The sequence below is a fragment of the Diaphorina citri genome, unplaced genomic scaffold (assembly GCF_000475195.1).
Source record: "Diaphorina citri unplaced genomic scaffold, Diaci psyllid genome assembly version 1.1 scaffold1678, whole genome shotgun sequence".
In the NCBI taxonomy this organism is placed as follows: domain Eukaryota; kingdom Metazoa; phylum Arthropoda; class Insecta; order Hemiptera; family Psyllidae; genus Diaphorina; species Diaphorina citri.
This window is the reverse complement of record NW_007379104.1, coordinates 13,222-27,466: the sequence shown is the minus strand read 5'-3', so window position 1 is coordinate 27,466 and position 14,245 is coordinate 13,222. Positions and strand designations below refer to the sequence as shown.

The 14,245-nt window shown below is 39.2% G+C and overlaps 1 protein-coding gene across 1 annotated transcript; it reads left to right on the top strand.

Annotated features, from left to right (window-relative positions):
* Positions 1 to 11,402: 11,402 nt before the first annotated feature.
* LOC103516838 lies at positions 11,403 to 13,965 on the top strand (the record flags this gene model as incomplete). The annotated part of the gene is made up of 4 exons (XM_026829131.1): positions 11,403 to 11,430; positions 11,792 to 12,034; positions 13,074 to 13,276; positions 13,784 to 13,965. Coding segments are annotated over exons 1-4 (656 nt in total), but the record flags the coding sequence as incomplete, so codon positions are not given.
* Positions 13,966 to 14,245: the final 280 nt, after the last annotated feature.

The following is a 14,245-nucleotide window of genomic DNA, read 5'->3' as shown; positions in this document are numbered from 1 at the left end:
TTAATGTTTGATTTAAATTTCTCCTTTGAATAAGAGCCCCGGTTAAAATAAGAGGGAAACCTGAAAAGCTGGTTAAACCTAACATCCGGAGCATTCCGGACCCTGTATAAATTTCAAACCTAATCTAGTATAATTTTTATCACTTTTATAACTAGTATAATTTTTATCACTTTGCTCGTGGACTTGAATCACCAAACTCTAGATCTGAATTTTACCGCACTAATCACTACACTATTGAAGGTTGTTAAAGATTGATATGCCACCACTTTATAAAAGCGAAATTTTATCCAGCATCCTTCAAAGTGAGCTTTCCTTTATATCAATAAATTTCTTCTACATCAATGTGTATCAATTTTCTTGGGATATTTTTGGAATACACTGTGTTGCTCTATTTTTGGAATTTTTGGAATTTTTTGCGTGAGCTTTCCTTTATATCAATAAATTTCTTCTACATCAATGTGTATCAATTTTCTTGGGATATTTTTGGAATACACTGTGTTGCTCTCGGAAATTATGTGTTTGGAAATCTTCCATTGGGATTAAAAAGCAAGACCGCACATCCTGAGGATACTCTCTTCAGCTGAGGAGGGGAAAAAGGGAAAAAAATATTGAATTTATTTCCCTTCGTTTCCGGACTAATTTCCCATTTTTTCTCCTTCCTTGGGGCCAAAATATTTGAAAATTAGGACAAGAATAATGATTTTCACCAGTGCTGATCGGAATTGAAAACTTCGAGCTGACGATCTGCTTGTTAGAGGGTGGACGTTGACGGTCTTAGTTTATTTCATAAATGAACGGGGTTGCCCCAAATTGTACAGAGGTCTTGATGGAACTGAATTTTAAAAAGAACAACAACAAAACTAAAAATAAAAGTATACATAACCATACACTTTTGCTATACATAAATAGGGATTTATAAATACATTTTATGTATGTCATTTCTTAATATGAGGTACCTATCTATATAAATACCTAAATAACTTTGCCTCGTGTATGTTTTAACAATGAGAAATGTCTTGAATAGTATGTCAACATTCTAGATTCCAGGAAACCTTATTTGTTATTTTCGAGGATTTATCCGTCTGGAAATCTTTTGACTAAGCTCGTGTGTAGAGATATGTAGTTCACAAAGATATTTTATTTTAACAAAGGTACCTGACTGCTTTATCGAATCATTTAATTTCGTCAGGCACTCTCTTTCTCTCCCCCTCTCTCGCTCTATCCCTCTTTCCTTCTCCCTCTATGCCTCTTCCTCTCTCCGTATATCCCTCTTTATCTATGAAGCATACCTAATACAATCATTTTGTTGATAAGATTCAATCATAAGTTCAAATCTTCAACTTCAAAGTTTAGAAGATCATCTCCTCTTTTAAAAGCTCTTGAGTTTTCGATAAAAATACAAGTAGCAGCCTGCTTCCTCATTCTCCCTCTCTCTCTCTCCCTCCCCCTCTCTCTCTCTCTCTCTCTATCTCTCTTTATTGAGTTTTCGATAAAAATACAAGTAGCAGCCTGCTTCCTCATTCTCCCTCTCTCTCTCTCCCTCCCCCTCTCTCTCTCTCTCTCTCTCTCTATCTCTCTTTGCAAATACATTAACTGCAAAGATTCAAACACAATAATAGGAACTTCAGGAGTACTAACAGCTTGAGGAAATTGTACTTTACTTGTGTACAGAACAATGAAAACAATAATCAAATTAATGTAATGTTTACATAAGTCATAGGTAATATAGGTGTAGGTGTAGGTCCCTTAGTCCAGATTTCTCTTACTTTGGGAAGTACCTACCAAATTATCCCAAGTTGTTGAAGCGAATCCATTTTCAAGAGGTTATTGAAGTTTTTGCTTTTCAAGATCTGATGAAAGGTCAGATAGGAGGAGACAACAACAGCTGAAGCTGTTTCGGACACAAAATTAGCCTCCTTCAGAAATACACGTCCTGAACGTCCTGTTCGTAGAATCAGGGTATAAAAAAGGTGCAAGCGAGCACTTTACAAGCAGACTTTATTCCTAGGCACACAACCTCAATGGGGAAATGTCCCAAAAGTAATTGAATTTCATAATTTCTCGCCAAAGTGCGCTTTATCTGGAAAGGAACGCAATTTCCATAAAGTATGCCTACGTGCCGCGGTAGGCAAGGAGGTACGACAAATGAGAATATTCAAATTTATTTTTAAGCAAAAATATACGAAGCAGGAATATCCTTACCTGAGGATAAGGAGAACGGGAAGATAAAGAGAGGAAGATAAGACGAAGGAGGTGGAGGAGACCGAGAGGGAGGGGGGAAGAAAAGATAAAAGCAGAAAAGAGAAATCGGAACATTTAAAAAATGTTAAAAGATTTTTTTTGCTTCTTTTTTACACATGATCTGTTTTCCTTTTGCTATTGTACCTGACTTTAGAATTGATAATTTATTACTCTCTCAGTTTACTTTGTCCTCGCCTCCTCCAGTTCGCTTCTTAGTAATTCCTCTTCCTTTCTTTATGCTCTTCTTCGTTCTCTTTTTATATGGAGTTCTGCCAAAGAGCTTTTATACCGTACGCTGTGTTGGAAATCCTAAAATTTCCACCCTCATTATGTCAGGTAGCTTCCCGAAATGTAGGCCCGAGATTCCCGAGAATATTATCGGCTGAAGAGTGAAGAGAACAATGAAATTGTTCTTCTTCAGTTCCAAGAGTGCGAAACAGGAACATAGATTACAATTTTACATAATACTTAGAAGAGTTAGTGGGTAGTTATATCGACCACTTGAAATTGAAAATTGGAAAATCGGATCAGTTCTTCTGTCAGCTTTAAAATGACAGCCTACTTTCAACTTTAATTTTGCTTCAGTATGACAGCTAATTGCAAATTTTCTTTAACATGACAGCCTACTTGCAACTCTTATCATAAAAAAATTTACCTTTTACCTATCTGTGAGTATATTTTCAAGGAGCATTTTTATTTGACCATTGAGTCTTGTGGATGTCCTTTATTTGGTCAGTTCGCCCTATTCGAGCTAAGCTCTAATAGAGGTATCTCCTTCAGTTTGCTCTGTGCAGCAGAAGATAAATCCCTTTCTGTTTCAGATTTTAAAATTTTGAACGATTTTTTACAGGATGAAAGGTTCGACTGAAAATTTCTCGTTATTATTTTTATTTTTTTTTTCATTTATTAATTAAATTGCTTCAACATCAGGTAATTTTTTTCTATATTTTTACCTTGACTTCCTCTTAAAAGCTACAGAGGTACATGTATGTACATATTTGTTAAAATCAGAGATTTAATCCAATTAATTAAGTGCTTATTGCTTTTTAGCTCTACAATTTATTAATACTTCAACTTTATACAAATAGGTACTTTATAGAAAATTTGCGAACATTTAGGTGGTACTTTTGTACATTTTCATGAGGTTATTGAAGTTAACTTTCTGGTAGAAAATTAAGAAAATCAAGTAGGTACCTACCTGTGAAGTAGGTACTTACACTTTTCTTCATAAGAAATAAATTCAGGTATCTTCTATTGTACGTACTAGGTATAATAGCCTTCAATAATGTAATGAAGTTGTGCTTTATGCTTACTGTTTAATGGGTCTACCTTTTTACTTCGACAGTTTAATTTTGTGTTAGCCAAATCAGATTAGACAGTTCATAATGTCAATATCTTGGACCATTTTTTAAGAGGTTTGACAGAGGGAACTGTAACTACTAAGGTCTTATCGTCCCGAAGGCGACGAGAAAAGGAAGACAGGATAGGAGAAAGCCCGCCCTCGAGACAAACCTTATCCGTTCAGGATAAAATCTTCCCCGGGCGAATCTCAGACCATAAAATTCGTCAAATCTTTAGAGCATAAAACTCGCAAGTTCAACAACTTCATGTTCACCCTGTAGACAAAATTTATCTTAAACCATGATAGATGGAAACAATCTCGAGTTAAAGCTCTCTCAGATCTTCGTGTGTTTTAATACAAAAGGAAATCTTATCCGTTTTTAGTCCGTCCTTCCTTTATTATTACAATATAGTAATAAAAAGGTATAAGGGACGGACTATTGTATTCGCCTCGGTGTCGTCTGTCGGTCGGTCGGTCTGTCGGTCGGTCTGTCCCCATAGAAGGACTTATCCAAACCTAGTTGACCTATATATCAAATTAAAGGTCTTTTTACGAGGAACACGAAAATGGTGGTGCAAATTTTGTCCAGAAAACCATAGAGCCAAAAATCCAAAAAAACTGGTTTTTGGGGGATTTTTTTTACATTTTCTCATACAAATGAGCTCTGAATTTGTCGCGACGACCTATGAACTCAAAGCGAGAAAGTTTTAGGTAACACTTCAGTCGATCATTTAAGACCGGTTTTAGCGTCACCTATGTTAAGCTACGCCGAGCAAGGCCAATAAATGGATGGGTGACTTGAGCCTTATATTGGGAATAAAGGGAGAACGGGCTCTAGTCTTGATTTTAAATCATTACATGAAAGTAAAATCAAAAAATCAAATCAAGAATAATAATAATAAACTGAATATTAAATAAAATAGGTAGGTACATAAATACTGATTTTCTTTACCCAAGATCGAAAAATTCCCGGAGGGACGGGCCCCGCTTGTTTCTCCTTTTGCTTCTCTACAGTATTTGCGCATCTTTTATCTTATTGCTGCCAGCAGGGGAGTTCACAGGGGGTGAGGTTCAATATCCCCGGGCCTGAGGTCCTCAGGAGGGCCAAGATTGCCAAATAGAAAAGTAAAATACGAGTGCCTCTTTTACCTTCTATTTTGGCTAAATCTCCGTTAAGGATGAGCTAGTTTTTTCAAGAGGTTTGATAGAGGGAACTTTATAACAACGGTAAATCTAAGTGTTATGAAATCGAAGAATAAGGAGGACAAGAGCTCGGCTTTGGTGGGATTTGGTGGGATAAAGTCCCAGCAAGAAGAAGGGGAAGAATGGACACAAACAGCGCAAGATAGACCGAGGTGGAGAAGGCTCATAAGAGCAGGTTTTGGACCTTCACGGCCTGTATAACCGGATAAGTAAGTAAGTAAGTATACTTTTGGTGGGATTCGAACCCGCGACAAGGCAGGCGCGCTTTCCTTCATCTAACTAGGCTGGCATACGTGTATACTTAATTTAGTTGAAACTACCCAGTATTCTTATTTATTCTTCTTGTCTTGTCACGCCGTCTCCAAATGAAGGTTGGCGATCATTCTGGCAGTTTCTTCTCTTGATCTCAATTTTTTAAATATTTCGGTTGGCGATCATTCTGGCAGTTTCTTCTCTTGATCTCAATTTTTTAAATATTTCCAATGATGAAAGTCCGGTCCAAATGTCCAGCTTTTTTTTTAAAAAAAAAAAAAAAAAAAAAAAAATCTTTGAGGAGAGAGCCCATTGGAGCTACCCCAGGGTCCGATTATATTGTATACGGCCCTGGTTGCCGGAATACTAGCAGAACGTCGGGCTGTGGGGTAGAACAATAATATTCTGTGGGTCATTTGTTCTTTTCATATCGTTGTGAAGATAGTTTAAAATATGAGGACTGAGGGAAATAGAGCGAAGACCAAAGGGAAGTGATGGTACCTTTGTATCGCCCAGTGGTGGAAAATATGGGCTAGGAAAATCTATAAAGGAACTTAGATTTGTATAAACTTAACCAAAATTTTAGGCTGTTTGCCCTTACCGGAACGGCTGGCTTTTTCCTATCCTGTCTTCCTTCTCTCTTCGATTTCGGGACGATAAGACCATAGCAGTTACAGTTCCCTCTGTCAAACCCCTTTAAAAAAAAAAAAAAAAAAAATGCCCTTACAACTACATAAGCTTCAGATTGTGAAATGAGAATACCCAACAAATCAGGCATTCAATATAGGAGACTAGAAACCTACATGTATTTATTCCGTCTTGGAAACTTTTCTTTTGAAAAAAAAAAAGCGAGGAAATAATACGATCATATTTTAAATCTGTATGCAATATTCAGAGGGATATTATGAGAGAAAGAAAATCTTGATAATCTTCTAAGTATCCAAAGCACTACGAAGAAGTTTTTCCTTGCAGTTTCGTAGAAAAAAATGCACAATACTCGGCGAAAACTTAATTTCCTGTTATAAATGCACGAGGGATAAGAAAAAAAAGAAGATTTACACTTTCGCCTAGGAACATTGGGTCTAGGTTTACACTGACTGTTAGGTCCACACGGCGAGGGCAGACAGGGGTTAACGGGTGAGGGTGTTGGTGGCGGACCTAGGGGACATGCGAGGTTAACAACATGATAGACACAAGACATGCACGTGCACACAGACAGACATGAAGATATTGATGTTCATGAAGAGTTCGATGATGTTCACACCGATATGTCCAAGTTTTTTGTTGGACAAATCGGCTGAATTGTTCTAAAGTTGGATGAATTTTTTTTTACGTATAGAATTAGTAATTTTAGTACCTAAATATTGAGTAATCAAGTAATGTTCCTATAAACTGTCGAATAATGCAACAGGAAGGGCGTATTTGTCCTTCGTAGCTCAGTTGACTTTCTAGCGCTGATAGTGGTTTCTGAATCAGCATTTTCCAAGTGACCTTTCGAGACATCCCAATCGTTTTTGAATCAGGATATCCCAAGACAAATCCCAATATCCCTCCATCCTAAACATCCTTTTCTATCGGAGGTGACGCTGATAGTGGTTTCTGAATCAGCATTTTCCAAGTGACCTTTCGAGACATCCCAATCGTTTTTGAATCAGGATATCCCAAGACAAATTCCAATATCCCTCCATCCTAAACATCCTTTTCTATCGGAGGTGCAAAACATTGAAAATTGCTTACGTTGTCGTTCGCAGCGCACAAAGGGGTCACCGGTATAATTCCCACGGCACGCGCACAGAGGCACATGATTGGTCACTTGACATTGCGCGTTGACGCCGCACAATCCGACACACGGATCAACGCACTTCTGTTTGAGTATTCAAATAGTTTTGTTGACTGAAACTTCTTTGAAAAACACCAGAAATACAGAGTAGCAAGAGGGCAAGACGTAAAGAAAACTACCAACTAAGTAACTAACACAGAAAAGTAACTACACATATCTACAAAAAGATCTACAAAATACGGACAAGATACACAGAGACTACAGACATAGAAGGCAAAAATGAAAGAAAACAATACAAGTAAAAATACAACGAGCATCCTACGAACTACAAGACAGTTTCGAATGCCTTTCATAGAATACAAGTAGCAAAACATGCCAAACACAACAATAGAAGGCATAAAATGTCGACTTACCAGTACTCCAAAGAGGAAGAAAGATGACTAGGGCAAAATTATGACTAGATTGACAATTTGGGCTTGTGAAATCACTCTTTTAGAGATGGATTTCATTATACTTACCAACTTCGGAGATGGGAGGTTTCACAGAAAATTGAGTGTCCACTAGAAGCTATGACTAAAGATAGATAACTTAAATCTAATACCTATAAGCTAGATGAATCTTATTATGATCTAAAATGGGGAGGTTACGGGTAAGGGCTGAAATTTTGTTCCAGGAACATTGGCTCCAAAGAAGTATAAATCTAAAAGTCATATGTATAACTACAGATAATAATGGTTCTTAAGAGGCAATAATTGAAATTGTAGGTAAAAGAGACTTTCTGTGGATTGAGGGCAGTAACTGGCAATAGCAAGATTTTAAGGCATATCGAATTTGTTGTCAGAATTTTGTAACTGACCTTTGTAATATTTTGAAATCTTTCAAGACAATAAGAGACTTGGTAGGAATTGTCAACTGTTCACAGAAACACAGTAAGTTTCTTGTGCCCCAAAAAAATTGGTTCAAAAATTGAACAAGTATAATAAAAGAGATACATTATCATAAAGATAATAATTATGTACCAAAGTTACTCAAAAACATTGAACTGAAAAGTAAATAAATCTAGGGTTGAATTGGCGATTATGTATGTGAATTTAATGGGAGTAAGCTATGAGAGGCAATCATGACAAATGGGTGAACAATAAGAGAATATGTTGAGAAAATACTTGGCACATTGTGGAAGCAGTAGAGAAGGGACTGACAGAGATTATGTCAAGAAGGAAAGCAAGGTACGAGTAACAGTTGTAAAAAAAACATAGGAAAATGCGAAAATGTCTCTGGCATATGTAGACAAGCTACAAGAAAAACGCAAGAAAGCTGAAAAGATCTACTAATCAAAATTCTGGAACAAAGCGAAAAATTACAGAAAAGCTAAGAAAAGAGGAACAGATTTCGAAATTTCAAAGCAATCAATACAAGTGCTGCCAAATGGAAAGCACAAAAATAGCAAAAATACTCCTCAAATAATACAAAGCCCTGAACCATAGAGAATTTAGATAACTATCTTGGAAAGCCTTTGTATACAACTGCCTTAAGCAAACTACGAATGAAAAATCACAAGAAACTGAAAACTTCTCAACCTGAACCAAAATAGGAGAAAGCACAGAATACTTCCGAAAGCGGTGAAATACAGGGATGACTCCCAAACCGATGCGAGTAAGCAGAAAAGGATTGGGATCAATCTAGACGGGATATGTAAGCATTTCTTCCTGTACACAAAAAGCTCAAAGGGACAGAGGTGTAAGGCAACCCTAACCTTAAAGGAAATGCGAATACGAAGCAAAAAGACGATTTCGAAAGCGCAAAAAAACGGAATATCTCTTCGCTTACTCTTGAAACACTTTCGAAAGCGGCAAACTAAGGGGATAGCTCCCAAACCGATACGAGTAAGCAAAATAGGAGGAGAGTACGAAGCAAAAAGACAATTTGGAAAGCGCACAAAACGGGGACATCTCTTCGCTTACTCTTGAAACAGATCCGGAACGGGTCGCCCTGGTATCCCGGCTTGCACGCGCACAGAAGGCGATGCTGGACCGTCTGACACAGCGTGTTTACGCCGCACGGGTTGCGCGCGCACGCGTCCGTGCATACTTTCCCCAGGCAGGTCTTCGACGGAGGGCATTGGGCGGAGAAGTGACACCGGGGGCGGCAAAATGGAGGCTCGCCGATATTGTGGGGCAGGCAGGAGCAGACGGGGAATCCGTGGGAGATGGAACATTTAGCGTAGTCACCACACGGGGACGGGTGACACGGGTTGTGCAGGCGTTTGGTGATGGGGTGAGTGATAGGGAGGGATAATCTAATGAGGACTGTGCGTTGAGGGACAGAAGGGTTATTTTGGTTAGTAATGAGGTAGATTCTAGAGCGAAGAAGATGCAAAATTTAGCATTATGAAGATCGGATGAATTTTGAAATCGGTGATGGGGTGAGTGATAGGGAGGGATAATCTAATGAGGACTGTGCGTTGAGGGACAGAAGGGTTATTTTGGTTAGTAATGAGGTAGGTTCTAGAGCGAAGAAGATGCAAAATTTAGCATATGAAGATCGGATGAATTTTGAAATTACAACAATTTGAAAGTTACAGTCAACGCAAGAAGGATCCAGTAAATCGACAGTATTGTCTAGAACGACAAGGTATTGTCTTTCGGAATAATTCCCTAATTGCTGATGAGTGGGTGGTCGATAGACGAAGAGTGATCGAACACAGCCTATTGATGAAATAGAAATCCTATTATAGCATTGAAGAGATGAGATATGTGGTTAATACTGAAGGGAAAAAGACTGCCCGAACACATCCTACACCGGAGTGCAAGTGCCTTTGAAGACAGAAATGCTGAAATAGCGCCTTCCTGTTCAACAACAGGCTGCTAAGATGACAAGGTAATAACAAAGTAATAATAAAACATCGTATTCATGATGGTCAAATGGTTAGTAAACGGCAAAAAATTGTTGCTATCGATAGACAAGAAACCTGAAATAATATAGTGTTTCTAACCTATCACCTAATGCCAGAACAGAGAGGTACAAAAAAAAAAAAAAATCATGTGTAAAAAAAAGGAAAAATATATCGCCAATTCACAACTGCGTACCTAGGTAAATGAGTAAGGTAAAAAAAAGGTAGGTAGGACACAACATGTAAAATATTTGCACTTGAACAAGGAAGCTTTTTAGCCAAACCAAAAGTAAAAAAAAGGGATCTAGAAAAAAGTGGATTCCAATTTCTGTCGCTTATTTTTCTCAGGCTAATACATTTTCTTTACAAAGGTATTGGAACGAACAAAATTTCTTGGCTAAAAAGCTTCTTTTTTAAGTCTCAAGAAAAATAACCTAAAAAGAGAGCCTTTAAAGAGTACTTATTGTAGATAGAGATCGAAAACGAAGAAACTTCAACACGTTCACTCCCAAGTAGCCACCAAGGCGTAACTTCTTACCTGGCACGGGACTACATCCAGTGAACGGGTCACCCTGATATCCCTCCACACACGTACACTGAGGTTGATGGTTGACCACCGCACACTGGGCGTTAAAACCGCACGTCCCCACGCACGGGTCCTTGCACTTGTTGTTCAGACAGGCGAGTCGATTCGGACAGTCCGCGTGCAGCAGACACTCGGGCCGGCAGTGTGGGGGAGCGCCTGAACAGAGAACATAGGAATTAGATTAATAGGAGATATTTAAAGTGTTAAGACAGCCTAGTTAGCTTGGTTGGTAGCGCTAGGGTGCGGGTTCTCCGGGCGACAGCCGCCCGTGTAGGGATTACCTGGAGAACAAATGGAAATCAAAGATTAGGGAAAAATAATCGAAACAAAACAAAATTACAATTCCTTCTATCTAAACTAAAAAGGAAAACTACAGAATCAAGGAGAGTGGACTCATGGTCAATGTCCCGACATTTGTAAACACCAAAACAAACAAAAATGATCTAGACTAATCTAAAGGGAAGCAAAAGCAAACATCGAGCCTAGAAGATTCATAAAGAACCACAAGGAGAAATGATTGACCGGATGAATTCCAGAAGGCGAATGATGAGTTGAGAAAAGAAGTTGATATGTTAGAGAAGGAGGAAGAAGCTTGTGTTCAAAAATGAAATAATCAAGAAGAAAGAAAAATAACAAGGAAATATGAAAGAAATAATCTCTGTACACAAAAAGCTCAAAGGGACAGAGGTGTAAGGCAACCCTAACCTTAAAGGAAATGCGAATACGAAGCAAAAAGACGATTTTGAAAGCGCAAAAAAAAAAAAACGGAATATCTCTTCGCTTGCTCTTGAAACACTTCCGAAAGCGGCAGACTAAGGGGATAGCTCCCAAACCGATACGAGTAAGCAAAATAGGAGGAGAATACGAAGCAAAAAGACAATTTGGAAAGCGCACAAAACGGGGACATCTCTTCGCTTACTCTTGAAACAGATCCGGAACGGGTCGCCCTGGTATCCCGGCTTGCACGCGCACAGAAGGCGATGCTGGACCGTCTGACACAGCGTGTTTACGCCGCACGGGTTGCGCGCGCACGCGTCCGTGCATACTTTCCCCAGGCAGGTCTTCGACGGAGGGCATTGGGCGGAGAAGTGACACCGGGGGCGGCAAAATGGAGGCTCGCCGATATTGTGGGGCAGGCAGGAGCAGACGGGGAATCCGTGGGAGATGGAACATTTAGCGTAGTCACCACACGGGGACGGGTGACACGGGTTGTGCAGGCGTTTGGTGATGGGGAGAGAGAAGAAAGACAGGACAGGAGGAAGCCAGCCGTTCCGAGAACGAACATTATCCATTTAGGATAAAATCCACCTCGGATGGGAATCAAAGTGGCCTAGCGGCCTAGCGCGTACAAGGAAGACACGCTACCAACCAAGCTAACTAGGCTGGCTCACAACAACTTTACAAATCCATAATTACTAGATTCCTAAGAATTTTATTGATGTCAATTTTTAACTGCAGGCCTCGAATTTTCAAATTTCGTTTCCCATCTGATTTCAGACAACTCCACCGCTGTCCAAATCGACTACACGGGAATCGGCTCCGACCGCCTGCCCGTGGCCAAAGTCCTGTTCGACACCGTGGTCCAAGTTCTAGGGTCCTCGGTTCGATCCCATGTCAGCCAGAGCGTTAACTTCTATCAGATCGGAGGCAATTCGCTCAACTCGATCTACACGATCACCAAACTCCGAGAGGCGGGCCATCAGGTGTCCGTGGCGGATTTCGTGTCTGCGCAGACTTTAGGTCGGTATATACAGGGTGTCCAAAAGTTGACGTGCCATAATTAAAAGAGGTGATTTATAGGGTTAAAATACGACTTTTTCGCTCTATGAACAGGGGTCCACAAATAATCCTCTCAATTTCAGCTACACAGGTTCCCTGCTCCTCTCCCTGCAGAGGTTCTGGATGACAGATTTAGGGATAAGTAGACTTATTGATGGTAGAAAGATTTGTTTATTAGAGATAGGTATTTGTTAGAGGGAGGTTTGTTAGAGATAGGTAGAGTTATTGTTAGTTAGAGATATTTAGTTTTTACAGATAGGTTTGTTTATAATAGGACGAGAAAGTATTTTTGTAAGAAATGTCCACCCTGAAGAAATGCACTGTAGTACCGGGGTGGGCATTTCAGACGAATTTTCTGTTGAAATAAATAAATAAATAAAGGTTCCCTGCTGTGCCTAAAAAATTGATGAAATACCTATACAATTTTAAAAATGAAAAGCAAAAAATCATGGGAAACTTTTTCTTCCTTCTTTTAAGAAGTTTGACAACGAAGGTCTCATCCTCCTGAAATAAGAGAGGGGAGGCTAGAGAAAGCCAGCCTTTCCGAAAATGAACCTTCTTATCTCTTTAGGATAAAGTTCGCCCCGGCAAGGCAGACGCACTACCTTACAAGGTAACTAGGCTGGTTATTGAAATTTTCTTAATTATTAGTTTTAATTAATAGGAAACGCTTCCTATTTTTCAGGTGATATTATAGACCTTATCCTGTCGAACAAAGCCCACCCTGGCATTTCCCTATCGAATCAATACGAATGCGTGTTCCTAACCCATGCTCATAAACAGGATTTGTTCCAAATAATAACTGATAGCTTCCGGCACCCTAGTTTTTTTTCTCAGTGGAGTTTTATTTGCCTGTTCCCCATGATGTATATATGTGTTTCCCATATGTATGTCAAAATACTCGTATATAAGACACTGGTTAGACTGCGGGGGTTAAGGAACTTTTCAGTCCTATCCCAGCTGGGATAAACAGGGTGTATCACTCTATTCTATTTTTCAGGTGACATTATAGACCTTATTCTGTCGAACAAAGCCCACCCTGGCATCTCCCTATCGAATCAATACGAATGCGTGTTCCTAACCCATGCTCATAAACAGGACCTATTCCAAATAATTACCGATAGTTTCTACGAGAAAGCAGATCTGGAGAGATGGATCATTCCTGAGTTAAAACGGGATTGCTATGTCGAACTTTTGGAACAGGTAACTTTTGGGATTGGTTGGGTGAAAGAGTTCTTTTAGGAAAATCATGCAACTCCTGAAAGAAAGAGAAAAAAACTCTTGTATAGACATACCTCGGTGGTGTGGTGGTGAAATCGCCTGGTAATCAGGAAGGAGTGGGTTCAATCCCAGCCGAAGCATTGAATTTTACTCTCAACGTCGTTTGAGAATTTGGTACTTACATTAGTAGTGAGTAACCTACTATTTAGGAATACATTCACTGTTTTTGAAGCTAGTAAGTTGAATGCACCAGTTCTCAAGAGATCACTAAAGTCAAGTTCTGCGTGGTTGGTATCTGGACAAGTGAACATGTGGAACAACATGGACTCCCGGCTATTACCTGTTGCCCTGAGCCTCATGAGGACAATTTGAGGATCTGTTAGGTTTCATTGCCACAAAAAAATAAAATAAATAAATAAAAAGTTTTATAGGGTTTCCAGACCGACCTATTCACTGAAATGTATTATTAATTCATTCGTCACTTTACAGATTTGGGAGCCCCTAGTTGCGGCCCGACTCAGTTTCATAGTCAAATCTCGGGAAGTAGGGGAAGGGGGTAAAATATTGGGCGCCTGTCTCAATTTTGATGCCCTGGATGAACCAGAGGTGGCCATTACGTCCAAACTCAACATTATCTTCGAGTTCCTAGAACATCTGGAGGGACCTATTAGGTGAGTTCTTGAATCCTCAAACCAAACTTAACTTAAACTCAAGTACCAAACTTATATTGGGTAGGTATATAAATGGCTCCCAATTTTGTCTCAATTTTAAATTTTTTTGAGATAATAAGGGTTAGGTGGTAGAGAACGCCTAAGGCGTTAACCTCGCCTAGTGGTTACCTTCCACTCAAGAGTCTATTATTATTATTATTATACCTATCGCCATTTATTTAGATCATTACCTACATTATTTTATTTTGTAAAAATCCAAGATTGATTTTAAAGTATTTTT